Source organism: Lytechinus pictus, chromosome 15 (genome assembly GCF_037042905.1).
Source record: "Lytechinus pictus isolate F3 Inbred chromosome 15, Lp3.0, whole genome shotgun sequence".
Taxonomy (NCBI): Eukaryota; Metazoa; Echinodermata; class Echinoidea; order Temnopleuroida; family Toxopneustidae; genus Lytechinus; species Lytechinus pictus.
This window is the reverse complement of record NC_087259.1, coordinates 11,504,469-11,530,827: the sequence shown is the minus strand read 5'-3', so window position 1 is coordinate 11,530,827 and position 26,359 is coordinate 11,504,469. Positions and strand designations below refer to the sequence as shown.

General features: G+C 35.3%; 1 protein-coding gene across 2 annotated transcripts in view; it reads right to left on the bottom strand.

The window, feature by feature from the left end:
* Nucleotides 1–14,518: 14,518 nt before the first annotated feature.
* LOC129277758 (endophilin-B1-like) overlaps nt 14,519–26,359 on the bottom strand; it is a 37,952-nt gene continuing 26,111 nt past the window's right edge. The window contains exon 9 of one of the 2 annotated variants that reach the window (XM_054913920.2): nt 14,519–18,708. In XM_054913920.2, the coding sequence (XP_054769895.2) occupies nt 18,604–18,708 (105 nt within the window). In that variant the 3' untranslated portion in view covers nt 14,519–18,603. The remainder of the gene's footprint in view (nt 18,709–26,359) is intronic. The other variant, XM_054913919.2, reaches the window with a different exon arrangement.

Here is a 26,359-nt window from a genome sequence, read left to right as displayed (position 1 = left end):
TTTTATATTATATAATATATGGGGCAGCTGCGTGTTTATGACGTCACAAATCCAAAATTTACAAATCTAATAACCTTATTAATCTTTAATGGATTTTCCTCACACACCAATCCCCTTCACCAATATATATTTTTTAAATTATTATTTCTTCTATTTTTTACTGACAAAAAAAACTTGTTTTCAGGGTGGGTGAACTTCCCCTTTAATTGAACTTTCAATATGAAAGAATATTGATCACATATAAAACAATTGAGCTCTAAAATTCATTACCAGCTCTTCGGTATAAATTCAATGAAGTTACATAATGGTAAGTTCATTCCTTGAATGAAGTGTAATTGTTAGGAGAATTCTAATAATAAAAAAAGATAATTTGGTGATCCCTGCCAGTAGTGATAAAAGTAAAGTAATTTTAGTAGGGACTCATTGACATACAGATTTGAGGGTATAGCTGGGGACGATTGCATGAAAGGGTCTTTGCATTAAGAACCGTCTTTCGTGTCGCCCATTTATTATGATGCGCCATACTATATGTGAAATGCATTTTAAATAGATTACCTGCAAACATTTTTTATTCATCTGTTAAAGTAATCAAAATCTTTGTTTATAAAATAATGTGATATATCATGAAATTGTATACATATTGAGTGCTATAGTTAACAAATTTTATTTGTTCATCATACATTTCAGAAATATCCCGCATACAGGGCATCATAAAAGATGGGCGACACGAAAGACGGTCCTTGGAAAGACCGATCTTTCGTGCGATCGGCCCCTGGGGTACCATGCCCCCCCCCCAAAAAAAAAAAAATGGGAATTAAGGAAAGAGGGTGAATCATATTTTCTGAATATATCTGGGAGAGAGTCGGCTAGCGAGCTGAGACAAAACTGTATAAATCTAGGCAAATAGATATAGAGAGGTTTAGTCAAGATATAATGAAAACTATAATAATGAATCATCCCCATTACATATTGGCTCGATCCCTTACCGTGCCTCTCAACCCAACTATAATTTTATGTTATAAATGCAAATTAAGGAGGAATGAAAAGATAAAAAAAAATTGTTTGATCATTTTATAATTTCCGTTAGAATTCTGCAAGACACCGTACGGTATCTGAAATATCAATTATCTTATCTCATCCGTAAGTTTTCCTGACTCCCTCTGGAAAAGGCTTACTACTCGGCCGGCTGTTATCAAATAGTTTTAGTGTGGTATGTATGATTTATCTACGAATGGTGTAGATATATATTTTTATTGTTAAATGTAAAGTATAAGCGTAATTTAGAGTGCTAGTGCTTCCGTTATCAATTTTTCCTACTGTAGTGTTCGCACAGTGAGTAGGGGTACGTTGTAATGGCCATATTACTATTACCGGTTATGCCGGTGCATGTAATTCTTATGCACACATGTCCAATAAGGTTTTCACAATTCTGTGATACAGTAACTTGAATTGCACAGGAGCCAAGTGCTGCGGCATCACCCATTCGGTGTGCATTGTTTGTATGATGGGGGGACCTAAAGCTACGCACTTTGTTTTCAAACAATAAAAACTATCCCAATTTTAATATTTCAACAAATATCTTTCACTAATTTGTGGCAAAAATTCTAAAGATCATTAACCAAGAAAAAAATATCGCAAAACTCACGTAATACGAAAATCCCGCCGTGTTTTCCGAACACCTCTTCATTCGCCACCCGATTTAGAAGGGGTCCTAAAGGCAAAGCTACGCACTCGATTTATCATGCAAAAAAATAGTATTTCCTGTGCCTCAATTTCTAAAATATATTCATATTATTATAGGATAAAATGAAATTTAAGCGAATATAACTCCAGCATTCCAAACAGTTGGTGGTTTTCTCTGCATTTTTAGAGATTTACTGCAGCCTCTGTAGAAAAAATTGAATAGGAATCGTTTGTCACTCTGCAGTCACAGTTCCACACACAGAGTGCGCATTTGCCATAAAACTGTATGCGCACACTCATGGGATCAATGCATCTTGCGTGCGAAGGATTCATATGCACATGGTAGGTATGTGTGAATACGGGCGCATCGCGAACGCTGGTTTTGGCTGCACGGTTTTCGCGCGGGTTTTGCTGCAAGTGGCATCGCCTCTGTCTGGGCGGCTCATCGAAAATGGGGTTTCATGCGCATGCGCACATAGTTGATGCAATCTCGTGCCTCGATACAGACAGTTGAAGACTTGCTCTTTCTGTACATATAAGTTTCAATGTGGATACTCGCCTGTGAAGTGTGGATATCGGAGCTTGAAAGTTCATCAAATTTTTGGATGCGCAAATGATCGAAATTTTTTAATGGTAAGTAGAACTGCAATCCAATTATGTATCTTGACCTTTTAAAAATGTATTCAAATTGAAAAAAAAACTATAAAAAAAATGTTCTCGTGTGGAGCAGTCCAGATATAAGAGGAGCGAGCTACCCTTGTCACAACCGGTCTCTCGCCAGATGAGCTCCCCGATGCGGTGGGCTCCCGACGGTCTTTCGGCAGTCGAGCTACCGGTACCCGATGCGGAGGGCTTGGTGACGGGAGTGGTCGATAGTGAGTCGTTCATGCTGGATTGAACTGGATCTAAATTGTTCACTTGATAATATTGTGCCTTTTTCTGAAAATGTCTGTCATTACCGTAGATTGTTATTCTGATATTGATTTAAATATATACATTTTGTCACAAAAACATTCTTTCCTCCTAAGGTTATAGAATCATATTTTATCATTTGGAAACTGGATTCTTTTGGGAGTGGAATATTAATGTTGACTTGACTTATTAAATTAAAATGCAAAATCTATAGTGTTTCTTTTTTTCTTTTGTAGAAAAAAAAAAACATTTTGAAACTTTTCAATCATGTTTCATTATTTTGAGACTGGATTTGCTTTTGAAAGGAGAATATCATAAATGTTGACTTTTTAATTAAGATGCAAAAATTATGTTTATTTTTTAGTTTCTTTTTTTTTTTAAATATATTTTTTTAAGTTTCTTTTTTAAATTATTGTATTGTTTATTTTTTTCATATTTCATTATTTGGAGACTGGATTTGCTTTTGAAAGGAGAATATCTTAAATGTTGATTTGTTTTTTTTAAATGCACGAACTAGATGTTGTTTATTTTATGTTGTAATTTTTTTCATTCTTGTAAGAAAATACATGAAAACTCAGAGGAAAGAATATTTCATTTCCAGATGGGTCTGAGTCCTGTATTTATGTTTATTATTAATTGTACTATTTATTTTTTTGTTCACTTTTCTTTTTTTAGGGATGCAGGTGGGGGTTGTATTTTGAATTGGAAAATGGGGATGGGATTGGTACAAGTTTTTGTTTCTCTTGTTTTCAGTGCTTGTTTGGAGCTTTGATGTCTGTTTTGTTGTTGTTGTTTAAAGCTTTGTTATATATTTTTGCTGGTTGTTTTTTGCTTTGTTTTGAAAGAAATAGACCACTCTTTTCCTTTTCTTTTGGATTCGACTAATAATTTGAATTTATTTTTCTTTAAAAAGAGAGCTCAAACAGGGCTTTTGTAATACAATGTATGTATACAAATCTAAGAAATTGACAACTGATACAATATATTAAAACTTCATGTTCGTCCTTCTTGATACTTGAAATAAATTGCATACAATTCTACATACATATTTTACACTCAGCTGCTCATTCCTTCTAAAAATGTAATCACATGTCCATTGTCTCTCAAATCAAAAGCTACATATTATAACAAACTGTTGAAACAATAGAATACATAAGGAAGTGGTGAAACAATAAAATACATCAGAAAAAACACACATATTTTTATTTGGTCATACAAAGTACAAAATAATTTTTTTCTTATGTAAAAAAGGACCCCCGTACAAACACATACAAAATTACAATACTAAGTTGAAAAAGAGCTTGTAATTTATATCAGAAAAACAAAGAAATACATTAGAAATTACAAAAACAATACTTAAGACAAATTCATTAGGAAATTATCTACATGATGCTGTTTTGATGCCAACTAAATTATATGAATTATCTATCATAATCACCTTCATTTGGCAAAAAAAAGAGGCAAGTAATTGTGATTTTCTGTTATTTGCATAATTAATTAGGATTAATTAGAAGAAATTATTTTACACATAATAAGAAAAATTACTAGATGAATTGATACACATCAATTAAGCATTCTCTCACCTTTCCATTGATACCTAAATTACTTCATAGGGCTCAAAAACAAAGAAGTTAGAGCCTGTTGAAGGCTTGGGTTCAAAATGGTCACAAAATGGTCACAAAAATCGATTCTGTACTCCATTGACTTTACATTAAGACAATGACCACAAATTTGGATGAATATGTGCGACTTAAACTGGAATAACTTTATAATTTCTTTATGAAAACTAAAGTTCTTGGTATCATTTTAAAGGTCTTTTTAAGAGCTTTCAAGTGATACCAAATTTATTCATATTTGATGATTTTCATTTTTTTTGTCACATACCTACACATGGTGCACGCGAATTTTTCACACCCTTTTTACTAAAATAACTATGCCATTCCTTTTAAAATAATGTTTCTAATTGTGCTATGACACTTACCGAACCATATGGATCGTTTCTTGTCTTCTCTTTGGTGTGTTTTTAAGAAAAAAAAAGCATTTTCTCGTGATCTTCACGTAGATACCGCAGGGTCATCGTGGTTGTAAACTTTTGCTTAAAGAGGGCGCGCGATATTATTCACAAGATGTTTGTTTACGGTTCTGCAGCTTGTACTGCTAGCTGCATTTTAGACGCTCAGCATTATTTTCCTCTTTCTGTTTTTTTTTTTTGCTGTCAAGCGGTATTTTCTATTGTAGCGCCATCAGCGATGATGAAATGTAAAGAGTCGCTTTGAAATGAAGAAAAATTATGTCACATTAATTCGTTAGTTTGTTTCCTATTTTTTTGCACTTTTTTCTTCTTCCTCATCTATGATCAAAGGTGAATACCTTTTTTTGATATCTGTTCTAAAAGCTGGACATTTTAAATATTTTGTTCAAGTAAATAAATCAACAGGATAGTAATCAAAATGCGATAGAGCTGCCCAAGCTGAAAATTCTGATACAAGGACTTGAAAATAAAACATTCTGAGCACTTTTTATAACCATGATGAGGAGACCTATATATATATATATATATATATATATATATATATATGTATATGAAATAAGCTAACGCGAAAAAAATAAGAATTCATGAGTGGGATAGGTAACTATCTATTCTATTCTTGTTCGTTTTCTATTATTATTTGTGTGTTGTGTTTATTTTTCTTGAAGCACCAAAAGGTGGACATGTCCGCTAAGATATATTAACGAAGTCACCATTATTATCACAAGCTAACTGCGAGCGTGAAACGTGAGCTTCTTTTTTTCTTAATTCAGTATTAACGATACTTTTTCATCATATTTTAAAGGTGAATCTCATGATTCAAAATGATAAATGCTTGTCGCACGGGCAGAAATAGCGGGACCAATAGTTATTTTCAATATTCCGAACTGCATTCTGGACGTTGTATAAGCGCCTTTGTATAACAATTAAAAGGGTAGGCCTATTTACCTTACAAATTATGCGAGCGCTGAACTTTTGGACATTTAAACCTCAACAAATGGACATTTTTAAAATATGAACAACATCATAAATGTCACTTACAAAAATGATGCCAGCGCGAAGCTCGCGCTTAGAGTTTTTGATATTGATGACAGGACTGTATCTAAATGAAAAATAATGCGAGGGCATTTGCGCTTAAGATTTAAATTTGGGATTTGAAAAGTCCGACAGATTACCTATACTTTTAAAAGAGGAATGACCTCCAGAATTCAAGCGCGAAGCGCCAGTAGATTTATGTTGAAGTTTAGACCTAGAACAGGGACGTTGAACCTTTATAATCATGAAAAAGATGGTATTTTTATAAATAAAACATGGGAGTCTAATTTTGTTTTAGTGTTAATATTCAGATCTTCAAACTTGACATTTTCCTATCCCCTTCATCATCCCCTCTCCTTCTCCCTTTCCCCATTTTCGTTCTCCCTTCTTTTCTTCTCTCCCTTTCCCTTCCCTTTTTCGCTTTTCCTTTCCCTTCTTTTATTTCCTTTCTCCCTCCCCTACTCTTTTCTCGCTCTTTCCATTTTTCTTTCCCTCTCCCTTCCCCTCTTCCTTTCTTTTGTTTTCTTTCTATTTTATGGTCTCCTTTTCCCTCTCTCTCCTTTACCTTTCCCCCTCCCCTGATCTGTCTTTCATTGTCTCTCCTTTCCTTTCCCGCCCCCTCCATTCCCTTTCTCGCTTTTTCCTTTCTCTTCTTTTCTTTCCTTTCTCCCTCCCCTACTCTTTTCTCGCTCTTTCCATTTTTCTTTCCCTCTCCCTTCCCCTCTTCCTTTCTTTTGTTTTCTTTCTATTTTATGGTCTCCTTTTCCCTCTCTCTCCTTTACCTTTCCCCCTCCCCTGATCTGTCTTTCATTGTCTCTCCTTTCCTTTCCCGCCCCCTCCATTCCCTTTCTCGCTTTTTCCTTTCTCTTCTTTTCTTTCCTTTCTCCCTCCCCTACTCTTTTCTCGCTCTTTCCATTTTTCTTTCCCTCTCCCTTCCCCTCTTCCTTTCTTTTGTTTTCTTTCTATTTTATGGTCTCCTTTTCCCTCTCTCTCCTTTACCTTTCCCCCTCCCCTGATCTGTCTTTCATTGTCTCTCCTTTCCTTTCCCGCCCCCTCCATTCCCTTTCTCGCTTTTTCCTTTCCCTTCTTTTCTTTCCTTTCTCCCTCCCCTACGACTTGAATCGAGAATGTTCGATAGGAAAATTTCGCATTTCGATTGTTGTTTGCGTAATTTCCACCGCAGTATGAGGATGACCAAGGACGGATCGAACGAAGTATCCTGGTTGAGATTTGGAGGTAAGCGATAAAAACACCTTAATAAATAATTTATAATTCCTTTTTCAAATATACTTAAATCATACGATCAAGATTAACATAGTGGACAAATATTGAAAGGCTTGGCGTAGTTTAGTCCCTCACATTCGTGTGATGAATGAAAACGTCAAAATGCACTATGAAATCACATGTGTTGTGCGAGGTTAGTATACTAACCTCGCATGTTGTGTGAGTGGTATGCGCGATGAGTGGTGCGTAGCTTTAGGACCCCCTACCATATACCCGGTTCTAGTATACCCAGTTGTTGTGTGTCCGGACAGGTTGTGTGTCCGGACGATCAATTTTAGAAAGTCATTTGGAAAAATTTACAAGCAAAGTTTCATCAATTTTTAGTACAAAAATGTCAGGAAATATTATAGTAATTATTTAGAGAACAAAATAGAAGATGATTAAAAAACTATTGAATTCATATTTTTAGTGTAATCCAAAGACAAAAAAGAAGGCTTCAGTGTCCAGACACCACCCGATCCCCCATCCTACTAGGACGGACTGCTGCATGCTGTCATGTCTGGACAAGTGGAATCGATATTTCGTTAATCAGTTGAAATAGAATACACACCAGAACATGGAAAATATGTGAAGCAAGCAACAGCAATTATTTTTGCTATTTTATTTTTAATGCACAAACTTGTCTTAATTAAAAAAAAGTATATAGGCCTAGGTGGGAAAAAATTCAGAACAAACTGAAACCAAAACAGTAAAAAAAAAGTTCAGTCTTCAGATGAGACTGCAATTAACAGTAGAGGCACACGGCCAATAAGCCAGTTCGTAGTTCCACTCTGCGCATGATCTGAACTTGATTCTGCTCATGATCAGAGGAAGCAGGTCATTTGTACTAAAGTGACATGGTGGTTTAAAATTTAATGAGATAAGCACCAACTTAGATGTCTCGATTATTCATATATTCTTTTGAATTGTGTTTTTCATTTACATCCCTAAAAATACAACAATGCGTCCACGAACGACTGGTATTTCACAGTTTGCCAAGTACATTACAACATGCTATCAACTAAGTAATCTACAGTCCTAGATGTAAAAATATGCTATACAAAAGGCTTTATGCACATGCATAGCAGTCTTCCAAAAATATGGAGCAAATTGCAATGCGATACCAGGAAAACATATGTAGGGCAAGCTGTGTTTAATCATGTACATGCATTACAATTTCTTGATCAACAATTGCTGTTTGTTAACAACTCAAAATGACTTCAATATACATTTACAAAGAAATTATAACTCATGAAGGTTTCCATGGGGAAGAAGGAATAAGTGTAGAGGTTTCACGGTACCGTACATTTTTTGTGTGTGCGTGGTCATATGTCGGTCCTGAAAAAGACAACCCAAAATCGATGTTTCAAAGGGTACATGATTTAATGTATATGTTCTTGTCATCTTCAGGAGATGGCAGCTTGCCATACAAACAGATTAAATCATCAAGCTGTGACAGTCACTTTATAAATGCCCTTTGAGTTGAATACAAACTTTTTGCGTTTTGATTTCTTCCTGCAGGATTACTAGACGTGATCGCCATCATGATTGAAGTAACACTCAACGACAGATTGGGCAAGAAGGTCAGGGTCAAGTGCAAGTATCCTTTGAAATATTGTGCTAATAAGAAAAATTAGTAAACTTCTTCATATTCAAAGCTTCTGTTCTTATGACGTCATGCCATTGGAACTCCAAAGGGGTGGATGTAAATCTCCAAGAATAAACAATAAAAAGAAAATCTTACCCTTTAATTAAATACATTTCAAAGTATACAGTTCTGCTACAAGTTTCTTGTACCTTGTGAGAATATGAATTAAAATAATAAAAAGTCAGAGGTCGAATTCACATTGTTTTCTTGCAAAAATCTAATGATATTAGAAGTGTAGAAGTCCTCCATCCGACAGAAAAGACAATGGATTCATGTAGGACACCCTTGTTCAGTGCTGTTTTGACTTCAACAGGCTCAGCCTGTTATAATATTTAGTTTTAATAATAGGAAGATGTGTAAGAGTGCATGTTCCAGATAACATCGTATCAATTTGATATGCGTGGGTTCGAGTCCCACTAATGCTGAAAGACATCTAACAAAAACCAGTGTATTCAGTTCAGGTGTGAATGGAGTTGGAAAACACTCCGTCCATCGGAAAGGACGCAAATGTTGGTACAATGTAAAGGAGAGTCATGACCTATGCATTTTAAAACCAATACACTATTCGTAAAAGAGTAAGGTGTTCACAGCAAAATATCTTCAGAAGGTCGAGTCGATCAGAGTTTAACTGCCATAGTAATCAACACTATGATTGGGTATTATCAGAAAGATAAGAAAATATTAACAATTTTGATATATTGATTAATTTCATAATTGACAGAATAGATAAGATCAAATAATTTCCTTAACCAAGTTGCTTTTTTAGCCTCCGAGATACCATATCAGACTTGAAGAAGCTTGTGGCTGCCCAGACAGGAACCAAATGGGATAGGATTGTCATCAAGAAATGGTATAACATCTACAAGGATCACATCACATTAGGAGACTGTATCCTTTTAGTATCGTAAACAAAATATATCTGTATAATGACTGGTTTACAGGGAAAAAATTGCATGGACTGGGCATGTGGGTGAATTTGCCCCTGAATCGCTTAAAAGAGTCCATGAAATTAAAAAAGATGCCCTGAAAATACCCATTCACTACTATGTTCAAGCTTATCCACCATAGCAGATACAGTAGGCAGTAGTTTGTGAAAAGTAGCCCTTGAAAATATAAAAAACTAATATTTTGCCTGCTGGTTTATTGTGTATCATGCGATTAAATACATGCAAGTGACCCACTCTACAATTTGTAGTACAAAGTTTTATTCATACCAAATTACACATATGGTATATAGTTTGTAGTACAGGTAACTCTGCAGCAGCAGCTCTACCTATTAAAGTCAAATAATTTGGGACGACAGAAATCTGTCTCAACTTAAAAGAATAATCTGGTCTAAAACATTGCTTCGACGTTAAAGGGGAATGAAACCTTTGGAATAAGTTGGCTTGTGGCGAAACAGAAAAATCAAAGAAACAGATCAACGAAAGTTTGAGAAAAATCGGACAAACAATGAGAAAGTTATGAGCATTTGAATATTGCAATCACTAATGCTATGGAGATCCTCCCATTGGCAATGCGACAAGGATGTGTGATGTCACATGTGAACAACTTTCCCTTTGATGGACTACATGTATGGAATACCCCCAAAATGTCTCTTTTTGCTCATTCTTATGGTGATACAAACTCTTTATCCATGATGTATTCTTTAAAAATCTTTATAACATGCCCTCCTATAGAAAGAACACATGAGCTACTGATAGATGTGATAAAAGAGGCAATTTAAGTGAAATATATACTTAAGCAATGGGGAGAGTTGTTCACAAGTGACATCACACATCTTTGTTGTCGCATTGCCAATGTGAGGATCTCCATAGCATTAGTGATCACAATATTCAAATGCTCATAACCTTCTCTTTATTTGTCCGATTTTTCTCAAACTTTTGTTGATCTGTTTCTGTGATTTTTTTCTGTTTCACACAAGCTACATGTATCTTGTTCTAAAGGTGTCATTCTCCTTTAATTTATTCGACTTATAGAAGGTTGACTTAGGCAGAGTTACCTGTAACTACATGTAGTAGTTGTTGAACATGATGGTGCGCTTCAATCTCTCCAGATTATATGTGCCAATATTTGAGATACCAGGAATGAAAAATTGCATTCAATGTTTTTCTAAATATTGTCATGTTCTATGATACTCGGGTAAAAAGACGGGTATCGTTCACATTACTGACCCTTTACCATTGAAAGCTAAAGACAGACGTTTAGTGAGGTTTTAATCACTTTGAAAGAAAAAAAATACACGGGAGCTGGGGGCCGCGAATAGCCCCTGAAATGCTCAAATGAGCCCTGGGGCAGTATTCTGAACATTGTCTTTTCTCCATATTTTATCTTTTCTCAGAGACATGACAAAATCGGTATTCTGGTGGATGTCATAACTTTTGTCACAAAAATTTTGTCTCTTCTCTTTAGCGCGCACCAAAAGTATGCGGCTTTAAATGCGCTTAATCCTTTTATACAACCAAAGATTGAAAGATATGACAATCACAATATTTATGACAGGGGAATAGCAGTCATAAATTTTGTCATATATTTTAGTTCCAAGTATCCCGATACCCTGCCGACTAAATGTCAAGCATATAATGATATTATTTAGATCAGATTGTGGTATTAGTTCCACTGATCATCAATTAAATTTTTTTTAAATATTTCTTCATGCTACAATTATTTAGGCCCTTCATATTAATTTCTCCTTTTTTCTGTTTTCCTTTTTCTATTTCTCTTCTAAAATCCTTCACAGCTTTCTGTCTCTTTTTGTTATTAAGCGCATCAATATACGCATATTTGCGCGATGCCAGCCACTGTATTGGGGATACGCCCTACCTGCCATCGGGCCTTCCTATTGGTTAGAAGGGCTCCCACTGGGAACTAACAATGATTTTTATTGGTTTGCTTCCGAAAAGGTGACATATATGACAGGGAAAAGACAATGTTCTGAATACCGATTTGTGACATTCATAGCGGTGTCACATCTCGGAGAGAAATGACAAAATTTATGACAAAAGATATGACAGTGTTCCAGAATACCACCCCAGGATACTAAGATTGGAGCCCTGGAAATCCCCATTCATCACAATATTAAAGCTTATCCAGTGTAGCAGATTTATATGTAGGTAGTAAGTTGTGAAAGTAGCCCCCAGAAATGATTTAATATAATTGTTTGCCTGATGACAGTGCTATACTTTGTTAGTTATTGAGTAGACTGCTGTCGACCAATCTTTTAAGATTAAGGTGAATGAGTGACGTCACAGCTATGATGCAACTTGATGGCATTCATGGGCGGAAAACCCAGGGGGACGCGTCCCCCCTACCATTTTATGGTCTTGGTCTTTTATGATGGAGAAAAATAAATCTTTCACAATCAAAATAATACATGTATTTTTGACTAATGACTAAATGTTAAAATGACCTTTTATGATGGGTAATAACCTTTTTTTTTTTTTTTTTTTTGCTTGTCAGTCATAGTTTCCAGCCCCTGGTCCCCTCTACCTTTTGGGACAGATTTCTGCCCATGTGTGCATTTATCATGCAACACAAACTGTGTTTGACATTATAGCCATTTTTCAACCCCCCCCCCCCCCCCTCCTCCATAAACAATAATTGTTTTGATTTATGATTACTGTGCTGGTGAATTTCCTTAACCTAAGTATCTTTTAGATGAAATTTCAGATGGGGCCAATCTGGAGCTGTACTACCAGTGATATTTATATTGACTATCATGCGAATGTGGATTGGATCACTGATGAAAATGAATATTCATCAGCATACGTGCATTTGAACAATAATCGGGATTGTCAATGACAATGAAACTCCTATGACTTTACGCATGGAAGCAGGCTGTCGCCAACTTTCCATGAATATGCATCTCGGTCAAGACCATTGTGACAGAGAATTGGCCTGTTGAATCTTCAGTGTCAAGTTTGGAACATCGTGAATCGATTTTGGATATCAGTTGAAACTGTTAATTTAGGCATTCATGTGATATCAAGCTAATTTAATATAATATGGAAAACATCACCACTGGTTCCTGAATGATGGGCATATGAATTTACTTGATAGTGCAACAAACAAATTCATTGATCCCCCCTTCTTTTTACTTTCTTTTTAATATATTTTTTAAGCTGTCTATGTATTACATGTATGTGACTCATAAACATTACATTATTACAATCATGTGTGTACCGGGTATTGAAAATAAGGTCACCGCCTCAAAGTATACGTAGCTGTTTGTTTTATTGGGGGGGTTGTTACATGAGGCAAATTCCCGTTGTACAACATGCATTCTTTATCCAATTAAGAGATTGCCTCAAATTATATTTTACTTCGTTCTGTTCATTATGTGTAAATCATTACTTTCTGTCTTTTTTTCTGTGTACTGTTCATCATGAAATAGAGAATGTGGAAATTGGTATGTCTTGTAAATAAATGTAGAACTTTTACTGTCTATGTGCTGTTTATTGATTTATTGTGTACTTTTAATTAAAAAAAGTTATGGAATTATGAAATTCTCAGTTTTAATAATCATGGCTAACCCACTTGGTCTACTATCAGATGGTCGAACCATCAGATGGTATACTACTCACTTGGGCTACATTCCAGTTAGTCTAATGTCCAGGGATGGTATTCTGAGATCCATTTTATCTCGGATAAAATAAAATATTTTATCTCCGTTAAAATCAGTGAGATAAAATACCCTTAAAATCTCTCCGAATTGGTATTCTGAGAACAATTTTATCTTCATTTTATCTCTGTAAGACACACCTTTTATCCAATTAGAAATGCGCTTTTATAGCTCTCATATCACTCAACCAATGAAAATCCATTCCGCCTGGAGGTGAGGCAAAGGAGTGAGATTGCGTCAATTTATTGACTTCAAATATGCTTGCAATATACGCTTGCGCGTCTTTTCTTTTAAAAAAAATGACAATACTCTCATCTTTTTTCGAAGTCTATATTTCATCTTTTCAAGCATCATTTCAAAGACAATATTAGTCAAGAAAAGTCTCATGAAATACTTCCTGATTGTACAGGAATAACGTTAAGGTATTATTCTCAATAACTATATAATTTTTCTTCATTTTCATGCCAACATTTGTAGTTAATTCACCAAGAAATAATTATGAAATCAACGTCGCAGAGATAAAATAGCCCCTACCCTCTTTTAAGTTTATTTTATTTTTTCTTCAAACATGAGCGCAAGCACATCATCCGCGTTGCAATGGCCAGATACGTGAAGTGTGTGTCTACGCAGGCACTCCCTTGTTGCGTATCATCTGTAGATACGCAAGATAAAATTTCTACGCAAGATAAAATTTGAAATTTTATCTGAAAGATAAAATGTCATCTCAGAATACCAATTTCATTTTAAGAGATAAAATAAAATATTTAAAGATAAAATGACCTCAGAATACCGCCCCAGATCGTTAAATTTCCACTTTTTCTAATCATTTTGTACTTTACAAAATGAAAAGTTGGTTCAAAAGCAGCCCATCTAATCATACATGTAGATCAAGTGGCTTGTGCCATCACATCGGGTTGTCACGTCAGGTCGGGCAATCGCGAAACCTGACCATTTGAGAGAAGGGCCCCCTAAATTCCCGACACGTTGGGTCCAGTTTATTTGCGAAACTATAGCAAAATTCTCAAATGGTCAGGAAATCTGGACCCAACATTTCGGGAAGTTAGGGGGGCCTTTTCTCGAATGGTCGGGTGTATGCAGTTCCCTGACTAGACAACCTGCAGATGTGATGGCACTAGCTGATCAAGTTGACGTTAGACCAAATGAATAATAGATTAAATATGTATAGCCCAAATGGAAATTATACAAAGTAAATGGGCTAAACGACAATTAGACCAAATGAAAATTTGACAAGAATGTAGACCAAATGGCTATTTACCATTTTAACTGCTATGACCAACAACACACACATACATGATCACTTCACAAGTTTTGATTTATCATACCTTTATATTAGTACAAGTCTATTTTGTTATTCATACCTTAATACACATTCTAAGTGATCTGCTTCACCCTCGATACATCATAATGTATTTTCAATGTCCACATAATACGCATGGCTAAAAATTGGACTATAAATTTGTCCAATGGTAGATATACATTGAGTTTTCAATAGTTTGGAAGAAATTTGGTGGACATTGTGAAATAAGCTGCCCATTCGCAATGGTGTTGCACTGTACGAGTCCATATTGTGGTCCATTACAAAAAATCAATCGGGAAAGGACAATGTTTGTATAATTTTACAAAAGGTTGTTACAATTTGTGTTCATTGAATATCACATGCCCTTATTTTCTGTGTACTCATCACTGACACATACATGTACATCTTCTCACAATAATTCAATTTTGGTTTATTTTCTGATATATATATACATCGTAATTATTATCATTAAATAAATAAAATTAAAACATATATGAAATTTTAATCTTCAGTGGTAAATTTGATGTAGTAGTGCATGCAAAAAATTCCATTACATTCCTACTGGTTCTTTAAAAATGCAACACCATTGTAAGCAAAACAAGCAACAGATTTAATTAATACATTATACATACACTGTACATGTACATTAAAAAACAACAGATTTGGAAAACTACATCAGATTGTACTACACGTACATCTCTAAGTCGAGTAGTTGAATTGATATACCAGAAGTATGGCTTAACTTAACAAACAAAATGCAATAATATTTCATATAGTTTCTAAGTACATACAAATTGTTCATGCAGTGTATAATATTTAATATTCTTCACCAAAAAATACATACATTTATGTCTTTTCAATAATACCTCCCATACCACACATCCTTTCTTTGTGAGACCAGTGAGCAAGAATTGAGGAAAAGAAGTTTTGGTATATAATCTTAAACCAAAATGAACTACCTTATATGGATATTATGTAATTGCACTTTAATATCTTACACTAATAAAAGAGTAATATTTTGGTGGTTGTATATTAAACACTTCTATGGAGATATTAGGCTACTCAATATGGAATGGCTAAGAATATAATTGAACAGAAAATCATATTAAGTATAGCCCCCACACAAGCATCAATATATATGTAAAACATTCTATTCAACTGAAGAAAAAACTACATGTACATGAAACTGTTTGCAAGGACTAGTAAACAGATCGGAGCTGTAGCAACTGTCCACTAGGTAATATGCATTTCTCATTTCAAAATAATGGGATAGAATTGGAGAAAGGATCAATTATTAACAAGGATGGAATACTTGGAATTTTTTGTTTCTCTTTCTCTCTTTTGATAATATACATTAACAATACTAATGATCATCATGACAATACTAATGATAATATTCATAATAATAACAATATTAATAATAATAAAATAACCATACAGTTATTGTTAAGAACTTGTGTTATTAACCAAAAAGTATCCCAGCTATTCCGTAGAAGAAAAGCTACATAAATACACAATACAATAGGTCTGCGGAAAATACAAGTTTTAAAGTTTAAAGATTTTTCCATTGAATTCATTTAAAGATATTTGAATATCATTATGCTACGATAAAGCCAAAATAATATTTGGAAAAAATGCATTACAAAGTCATTTAATCCACCATGATGGAACAAAAACAAGTCGATTCATGAACTTTATAACCACATGCAGAGCCTCTATAAATGTTGGGGATTTCATGTTTTCAACAAAAAATAGCTTGTTCTATTATTCGGGTCATACCAAGATTGCCATAAAATTGGGGAAATATCATGATATGAACTACATACTAACAGATGCAACTAATGAACACATATACTTGGCAAAGCTCATGGCTTGATCTAGATAATTTGGTCATTAAAGTACCACATGTAGGATTCATCACAAATGATTCGTAGCTAAAGAGCATTATCTATACACAAATACACCAGCTATGCTAGCAGCTAACTATATAATATAACTAAATTTTACATTTAAAACAATAGAAATATCTATGCATAACCATTTCATTATTACTATATAAACAGTATTTGGTATTTTTTTTCATAAGGATGTCCAACCTTAGACTTAATCTGATAAACGTTTCACCTCAAAAATCTCTGAATGTAAGCAGAAATTGAAAATCACCTGAGCGTATTTTGTTTGAGATCAAGTTTAGATCATTCAGGCCTGTCAAATATTTTCCAAATATGATTTGGCCAAAATATGGTTAATTGGTATAAAGAGAATGCCATAGGAGACATATGTTTGGATGAGTTTATTATAAATACATGTACATGTACATATTCCCACAATTTGTTTGTATGTACACGAATAATATGCATAAATGCCACCTGTGTACGTAAATCATGTATAATGATTTCACTACTAAAATAGAAATGCCAGTCATTACAACCATCTATAGAGCTACAAAACCACAGATATGAGTTGTACCTGATACTCATGCAGCATAATACATGTACAATTATGATACTTAAGATGTTGCTATGTCAGGAAAAGGAGAACCAACAACTTTTAGTGCTATCCAAGAGACCTATGAAAATATTATTGTCATGAGGAAACTTTGTGGGTTTTTTATTATTATTATTATCACTATCATCATTATTATTATTATCATTATTACTATCATTATTAACCTGGTAATGAGGATAAATGCCTCAGCAAATCAATCATTTTGGCTTGAACCCTTGTAATAATAATCATAGTTGCTAATATAGTGCTAAGCACTTTCTTTATCAGAAGTCTCTGCAGCAAAGGAGCATAAATATCCTGGCTTTAGCAGAGTAGCTGTCATGCTTTATGAGAAACAAATTCCTGCCAGGTCCCAATTTTCCCTCACCTAGGTTGAGTGCAGCACAAAATGGAAGTATTCCTTGCGGAAGGATATTAAGGCCCGCGGTGGAATTGAACCCATGGCCCTCAGGTTAGGTGACACATGTCAGAACCACTACGCCATGACACTTAATACATTACATGTCCCCTCCTATGCCACCTGGGCTTCAGGCATCTAGCTTCTTAAGAGATGAAACCACTCAAATAAGTAAAATGCTACACTTAGGTATAGAATTATTAGTGTTGATGGTCCTTCAGCCCCAGGCCTGGAGAAGAGCTAAGATTATTGGTAATGAGAAACCAAACTCAGGGTAACTCTCAGATACAAGGTGAAGTTCTCATAATATTCAAGGGCAATTTGCCACAAGCATGTGATTCAGAAGGACCAAGTGTCACATGAACAGTATTTTGCTGAAGAAGGGTTTTCATAAACAACTTTTTCACCGACAGCCATTTGTCACGGCAAGCTCAATGTGATTTTCAATATCAAAGATATTAATTGCATCAGTAAATATATTACTATCCTGTAATTTACCATTCTCACTTTTGTATCTATTTTGCGTCTTTGTATTCTGCGGGGAGGCAAGTAAGTGTTTCATAAAGTTGTTTGTGAAGTTACAAATGAATTCTAAGAATGGCTACCATATGGCAGTCTAAATGTAATTCATTCTCAATCAATTGAATAGCATTAGTTTAAATATAGCTATGCAAATTATCAATTCTTAGTTTTGTTGTATCAGCGCACTCTGATAGGGGAATATGAAATACAGCTGTTTGTGATTTTATGAATGGATTTTAAGAATAAATTCCATATGGCAAGATAAATAAGATTAAATTCAATTCTCAATAGCTTTTCTTGCATCAGTAGAAACATTAATATATCGGTAATTACGATTCTTATTTTTCAATCCATTTGGTATCCCCTTGTATTCTGAAGGAGGGGAGGGGTGATCCATAAAGCTGGAAGATCCTGGTGTGACTTCAGAAATGCTTGTCACCCCAAAAATCATTTGGCAATATTGTGAAGTTTGTGGAGATTTGGGCTGTCATGAGGGCAAAATCATTGATCATCCTCACATATTTCCTACGCTGGTATGTTAAAAACATTATCAGCAGGGCTGAAAACATTAAGATTCTAAATTTTGAGAATTCTTCAGGTAACTGTTTGCGTAAGGTTGAACATCCTTGACTATACTTAACCCATCCCATCCCAGCGAATATGGTGACTACAGAACTTCTATGTACGTGAGCGGCACCCTCCCCCTCTGCGAACCCCTCTCTCCAACCATCCAGTCGGGATCCATGCCAGGCATGCTGTAGACATTTATGACCTGTGTTGTAAGGAAGGGGGACATTAGAGGGAGGGGGAAGGTGGGGAGGGGGCGGAGGCCATGGAGAGTAAAGAGAAAGGAAGGGTAAGATGGATAAACAGTGATAGGGGAAGGATAATGAGAGAAAGATGAATTGAGAGGGAAGAAGGGAGAAAGGAGAGGAGAGGCCAAGATAGAAGGGAAGGGTAAGAAGGGAGGAAGAGGAAATAATGAAAAGCAGGAAGAGATTTGGGGTTTGGGATAAGGAGTAAATAGAAGACAAAAGAAAGAGAAGGAGAGATAAAAGAGATAAAGTGAGAAAAACAAAATAAGGAGTAAAATACATTTACATTGTATATGAAATTATGAATCTGATAACTGAATAAATTTAATTGTACTTGTATAAATGTCAGTGTTTATAATGTAAGCTACAGCTTGTGATTACTGCATACCAAAATCTGAATACAACTGAATCAAGTATAATACTAACTACATGTACATACATAAAACATTATTAAACAGGTTTTAAATTCAATAGATATTTTCTGTATTATTGATGAAACATAGGCGAAGAATCTGTGGTAACTGCCTATATTAAGTAAATCTACAGAAGTAAACAAATTGAGTTACAAACATTGAGATTGATGAACAATTTAGACAAAAAAGGATAATTTTCAGGCTACATGTACTTTGCATTAGAAACCAAAGAGCTGAAAAACAGACTTGAGACTAAGGTTCTCTTTCATAAAGACTTGTTCTAATAACAAATGCACAATTTCTATGACAAATTTACTATCAGCCAATCAGATTGAAGGATTTCAGTAGCTTTTAACTGTTATTGCAAAATTGTTATTATAACAAGGTTTATGAAACGGGGCCCAGGTTTATATGAATAGAGATTAGTGCACTACTTATTGCTTCAACTAGAACATATCTGTACAGCTTCAAGCAACATATGTTAATTAATAGCGAAATACATGTGAACATCATGGCTAATGAATGGCATACTGAAGACGCAAACACGGAACACACATGTACATGTATTTTCCCCCTTTAATTGATTCAGTGACTCCAACCCTCCCTCCAAATATCCACTTTCACAAATTCTCCCGTTTGAGATTTAATTTCTCCTGGACAAGTCCACCCCAATAAAAAATTGATTTGAATAAAAAGAGAAAAATCCAACAAGCATAACACTGAAAATTTCATCAAAATCGGACGTAAAATAAAAAAAGTTATGACATTTCAAAGTTTCTCTTCATTTCACAAAACAGTTATATGCACATCCTGGCTGGTATGCAAATGAGGAGACTAAGATGTCATCCACTCACTATCTCTTTTGTACTTTATTATATGAAATATTCTAATTTTCTCCTCATTGTCAAGTGATATCCCAGGACCAAAATCCAGTTAAAACCAATTAGGGCAAAACCAATTGAAACCAGTTGGCCAACTGGTTTCAATAGGGAAATTGGAACAACTGGTTCCAATTGAAAACCAGTTGCCAATTGGTTCCAGTTAAAACCAATTGGTTCCAATTGAAAACCAGTTGCCAATTGGTTCCAGTTAAAACCAATTGGGCAACTGGAACCAGTTGGCAATTGGTGTCAATTGGTGCAGTTGTTCCAATTTCCCTATTCAAACCAATTGAATCCAATTGGAGGCAACTGGTTTCAATTGGTTCCAGTTGAAACCAATTGGAGGCAACTGGTTTCAACTGGAACCAGTTGAAACCAATTGGTTTCCAACTGGATCCAATTGGAACTAATTGGAATGAACTTAATTAGTTACAAATTAATTAGCATTTGCACTAACTATTGCTCATTTGCCAACACAGAAGCAGTTATTATATGTCTATTAATACCAATGTAAAGGGCATTGATAAAATACAGACTTTCATATGTATATATTATATGAAAGATCTTCAAATATATGTATTTTTATTTGATGTAATTTGGTAACAGTTAGTGGTGTACTAATAATTATCCTTTAATCTGTTTTAATTATAATCTATAACATTTATGAACATGGTTTTCACTGCTAAGTATTCTAAATACTTATCTTTAAAAAGTGTGGCACTTGAAATTGAAAAGAATTAAATAGATACATTGTTAATGATGATGGATCTCATAAAACATTAATATGTGCACACTAGCAGATAATATGCAAATTAACTGGTTTCAATTGGATCCAGTTGGGTAACTGGAAAATTTCCAATTGGAAACCAATTGGAAATCATTTCCAGTTACCCAACTGGTTCCAGTTTTATTTCCAGTTACCCAACTGGTTCCAATTAGAATTCATTTCCAGTTACCCATCTTTCCAGTTAGAAGTCCCAATTGGTACCAGTTAGGACTTCCAGTTACACAACTGCATGGTTCAAGTTAGGATTTCCAGTTACCCAACTGGTTCCAGTTAGAAATCATTTCCAGTTGAAAGTCATTTCCAGTTACCCAACTGGTTCCAGTTAGGATTTCCAGTTGCCCAACTGGTTCCAGTTGGGATTTCCAGTTACTCAACTGGTTCCAGTTAGAAATCATTTCCAATTGGAAGTCATTTCCAGTTACCCAACTGGTTCCAGTTAGGATTTCCAGTTGCCCAACTGGTTCCAGTTAGGATTTCCAGTTGCCCAACTGGTTCCAGTTGGGATTTCCAGTTACTCAACTGGTTCCAGTTAGAAATCATTTCCAGTTGGAAGTCATTTCCAGTTACCCAACTGGTTCCAGTTAGGATTTCCAGTTGCCCAACTGGTTCCAGTTGGGATTTCCAGTTACTCAACTGGTTCCATTCAGTTAGAAATCATTTCCAATTGGAAGTCATTTCCAGTTACCCAACTGGTTCCAGTTAGGATTTCCAGTTGCCCAACTGGTTTCAATTGGTTTCAACTGGAAATTGTTAAATTCCAGTTTAAACCAATTGAAACCAGTTAAAACCAATTGAAACCAATTGAAACCAGTTGGAAATCTAACTGGTTTCAATTGGATTTTGGTCCTGGGTACTACGATTAATTCCTCCCTGAACATGTGGAATTAGCATTGTTTGTTGGTCCTTATTGTCAAATCTATAAAAAAATTAAATATTGTATAATTCAAACAATAAAAAAAAATAGTGAGTGATAGACATCATCGACTGACTCACCTAGTTGTGCATATCACTGTTTTGTGAAAAATAAGCGAAACTTTAAAATTTCATAACTTATTTTACATCCGATTTTGATGAAATTTTCAGCACTATGCTAGTTTGATTTTTCTCTGTTTATTCAAGTCAGCATTTTCCTGGAGTGGACTTGACCTTTAAGATCAGTGGCCTGTTTCATAAACACCGAAAACTATGGTAACTTTGCAGTTATTGTTAACTACCATAGAAATCTTGATTATGATTGGCTGTTTAGCCCTGGTACCATGGTACATGTAGTTACAATCATAGCATATTGAAAGTCTTTATCAAACAGGCTCCAGATGTTCCCTCCCTCACCAGGTGGGTGTTTCATAAAGCTGTTCGTAATTAACAGCGACTTTAAGAACGACTGGTGATCCTTTCTTACGTGCTAAAAATAATCACTAATTAACATTAATGGTGAATACCATTTACCAAAAAAAGGATCACCAGTTGTTCTTAAAGTCACTCTTAACTTACAAACAGCTTTATGAAATGGCCCCCCGAACACCTTTTTAGTACAATGCATGTTTGTTGTGATTGATAAAGAAAGCCTACAATTTACAGTAGGTGCTCTAAAGAGTCTATATAACACATTTGAATATTCCCAGGGGCTGTCTGAAGTTGGATAGGGCTTTTAAAAATCTGAAAATCTTTCAAAATCAATCTCCATGAATCCTATGGAAGTGCGGTATTTTCAAGAGCCAACTGATTTTTCCACTTATTTTGTGCCACGTCACACTTTTCAGAGTGTCTTGCAATGTCTCGTGTTTACACAATTTTTTAAAAAAAGTCATTGTACTAAAAGGAAGGAAGCTTATTCCACGACCATCGTATGATAATTGCTCTACCATAATTGTACCACTGATGCTGTAGCTTTTACAATTCACATTAGAAAGCCCGGGGCTTGCAACAATGCCAACATTCTAAATTTGTTCGATGACCCTGATGTTTTTATCATTTGATATAAAGAGATCATCCTGGTTGACTGCATGCTCACAAAAAACATTCCAGAAAATTGAAATGCTTTGATTATTACATGTCTTCAAATCGTGAAGATTCAGTGCATTTCTCATTTGATATCATAGCAAATAATCCACCGATCCACTTCCTCAAAAAAGTAAAATGTAGAATGTTTACATTACAACAAAGACATTCTTTAATCACTAATTCTGCATGATGATAAAAGACAGGACCTCAAGTTAAATCCATTTCCCTTTTATATCAGACCAGAAAGAAATTAAACGAAGGAATTCAAAATATCCATTATTATAGAATAATAAAGATTTATTATTTATCCTCCCTCCCCCCCCCCCCCCCCCGGGAAGGACATCCCAAGATCTGTTACTAATTGAAAAATAGTGATAATGTATTCAAGAAGTATTATAATTTGGTATATAACTACAAACTATGACTAAGTCAATATAGCATGAATGTGAGAAAAGTGGCACATTAGTTAATAGATGATTGATTCTATGAGCTACTTTATAGGCATGAGGATGATGAATGCTGGCTATACACTGTACAGTTTCTACATAAATGTAGATATGAGAAAACACAAAGTTAGTACTCTAGACACTACATATTTGGGGGGGGGGTGTCATCATTAAAATGAAGTGCCATACTTTATTTTTGAAGGCTTACTTTTTCGAGAATGAATAAAGTACTTCTAGCACAGACCATATACCTGTCTGTGACAATGATATTGGTTTGTATGCTAAACCTGAACGAGTGTAAAGTGGGTGTTTTCAAGTGTTTGTTTTTAAGTGTTAGCATGCTTGAAATGTACTGGTAGGAACATGTTCAAGTATGCATTTCAAGCCACACTTACAAGTTGATTATTTGACAACATATTGCTTTCATTTTGTATCATGTTGTGTGACTTTTTTAAAGATCATGCAGTTAAAAATGTACATGAACTGTTCATGTATGTACTGTACTGTAAAACACAGAAAGCTGGGATATAAAGAGCGTAATGTATGTTATTTATTGAACAACGCCTACTTAGCTTGTTGTACGCGAGCAAATGGAAGGCTGAATGTCAAACATTCGTACCGTTGCACAAAAGACGTACCATCCAAAATGTACCATTGCACGGCTTTAGGAGGTGACGTCACAATATGATTTAATTCATTGCGCTCAGTAAAAATGAACAATACGCGTATAAGCCTGCTGGCTAAATGCGCAAGGCTGCCCAAGGTCATGTGCGCTTGTGGGATTTTGCTTTCTGCTTTCGGTATTTCTGCTCCCTTTTCATAGATTACTATAGGGATAAACTCTTTCTTTTTTCATATTTTCGGTAGATTCCGAGGCGTTGTACAACACAAATAGCGAATATTCTTATTCGTGCAATGGTGCGAGATTTCGCATTCGGTGACAGATAGAAACACTCTATTCAACTCGGCTAACGCCGAGTTGAATAGAGCATCTTGCATTCACCTCATGCGAAATCTCGCACCATCGCACTCATGCCTATTCGCTATTTGTATACTTATAATCAGTTTCATGAATAATGAGCTGCATTCTTGCATAGGCGGCATTAATTCTCTTCTTTTTTTTCTTTCAAACAGCAGTTCACACTAATTGCACATAAATGGTCTACTTTACATTTCCAAATGGGGCAATATCAGGTGGTTTCGTGTAATTGCCTTATGTTGAATTCTGGAACACAGTATATTCGTCACACTGAAAAAAGACGAATTTAAATGGAATGAATTTATAAGATTTCATCAATTATCTATTAATATTAATAACAAGAATAATGCATGTACATGTATCATAAATTTGATTACGCTTAACCAAATTTTTAAAGTGCTGCATACTACATGTACATGTACTACTATTACTTATTACTTTGGTAGGCTACCCTGGTAGCCGATTCATAAAGCTTTTCGTCAGTAAACAACGACTGGTAAACCTTTCTTATGCGCTTAACCATCGCCAATGAATATACCATTTACAACAAAAAAGGATCACCAGTCATTCTTAAAGTTGCTCTTAACTAACAGCTTTATGAAACAGCCACCTGATCTTAAGTTTGAGCATTCAAAGAATTCCTTCCAGGAGGGGGGGGGGGCGTCACTGCTATTGAAGATAGGACAGCGTCTGTGAAAATCGTCCTAAAAAGTACTCTAAACAAGAATTATAGCGCAGGTTGCTACGACACTCTAAACATGGATTTGTGCAGGTGTCCCAGATTTGCACACTCTAAACAGGGATTTGGGGCCTTTTTTACACTCTAATCGCGTTCCGCGCCTACTGCGAAAAAAAGGGAAAAACACAGTCTATGCAGGAATCAACATGCGATCGAGCGCTCAGCGAAGTCAACATTTTCATTAGATAAAAAAAAAATCTTTGTGCACGGGGGTCTCACCCTCATACAATGAGTGGATTAGAAAGCAACAACTGCATGGGGCAACTGCTACAAGCACTAAACATACACTCTGTTTTGATACTTTCCTGTGTTTGGTGCTGTTGATATTTGGGGATTCGAGCCCGGAATGGCTTGCCGTCGCAGTCGGTGCAAATAACATACTATATTCGCGTTTTAGGCCATTGTAATTTAGGAGGCTTTTTTCCTATTTTGGGCGTTTTTGTCACTATTCGTGTTCCGCACCTATCGTCGAAAAACTCCCCCCCCCCTTTTTCCTGTTTCTTTGTCACATATGCTATACACTGTCCAATGGCAGTGACCCCCTTGGGAAACCTTCCAACCAGGTACCAATAACTATATCTGGGTGGAGGGTGGCAAGTGCACCCTATGAGTGATTTCAAGTCCGGTGTTGGCCTTGGTGTTGGTGTCGAAATTTGGATTGCTTCCACTAGCTCCAACAAAAATTATTCAGATTATGTTAAACTGATCCAGATCACAATATTGACATCTCAACAACTAGCGAGTGACTTTTCGGGACCATCTTCATGTTCTGTTTGGTATTATAATCGTGTAAAAATTGATCCTAACACCAACACCAAAAGGTCAACACTGAACTTGAAATCACTCTATGTTCTATCAATATGACTTTCTGTTTCTGCAGTATTACTTCAACAAAATGGAAGAGTCATAGTCAGTCATGCGGCCAGAGTCACAGTCAGGCAGAGACATAGTGAAAGTCATGAATACAGTGTCACAATCCGCATACATTCGTTATTCCGAAGCTTCGTTATTCCGAAGGTTCGGATATTCCGAAGGTTCGTTATTCCTAAGGTTCGTACTGTATTTCCGAAGGTTCGTTAGTCCGAGAACGAAGTGAGGTTCGTAATTCCGAAGTTTCGTTAATCCGAAAACGAAATGAGGTTCGAAATTCCGAAGGTTCGTTAGTCCAAAAACGAAATGATTAACGAACCTTATTTCGTTTTCGGACTAATGAACCTTCGGAACAACGAACCTTATTTTGTTTTCGGATTAAAGAACCTTCGGAACAACAAACTTTATTTTGTTTTCGGATTATCGAACCTTCGGAATAACGAACCTTCGGAATAACGCCATAAATGTTCGGATTAACGAAACCTTTTACGT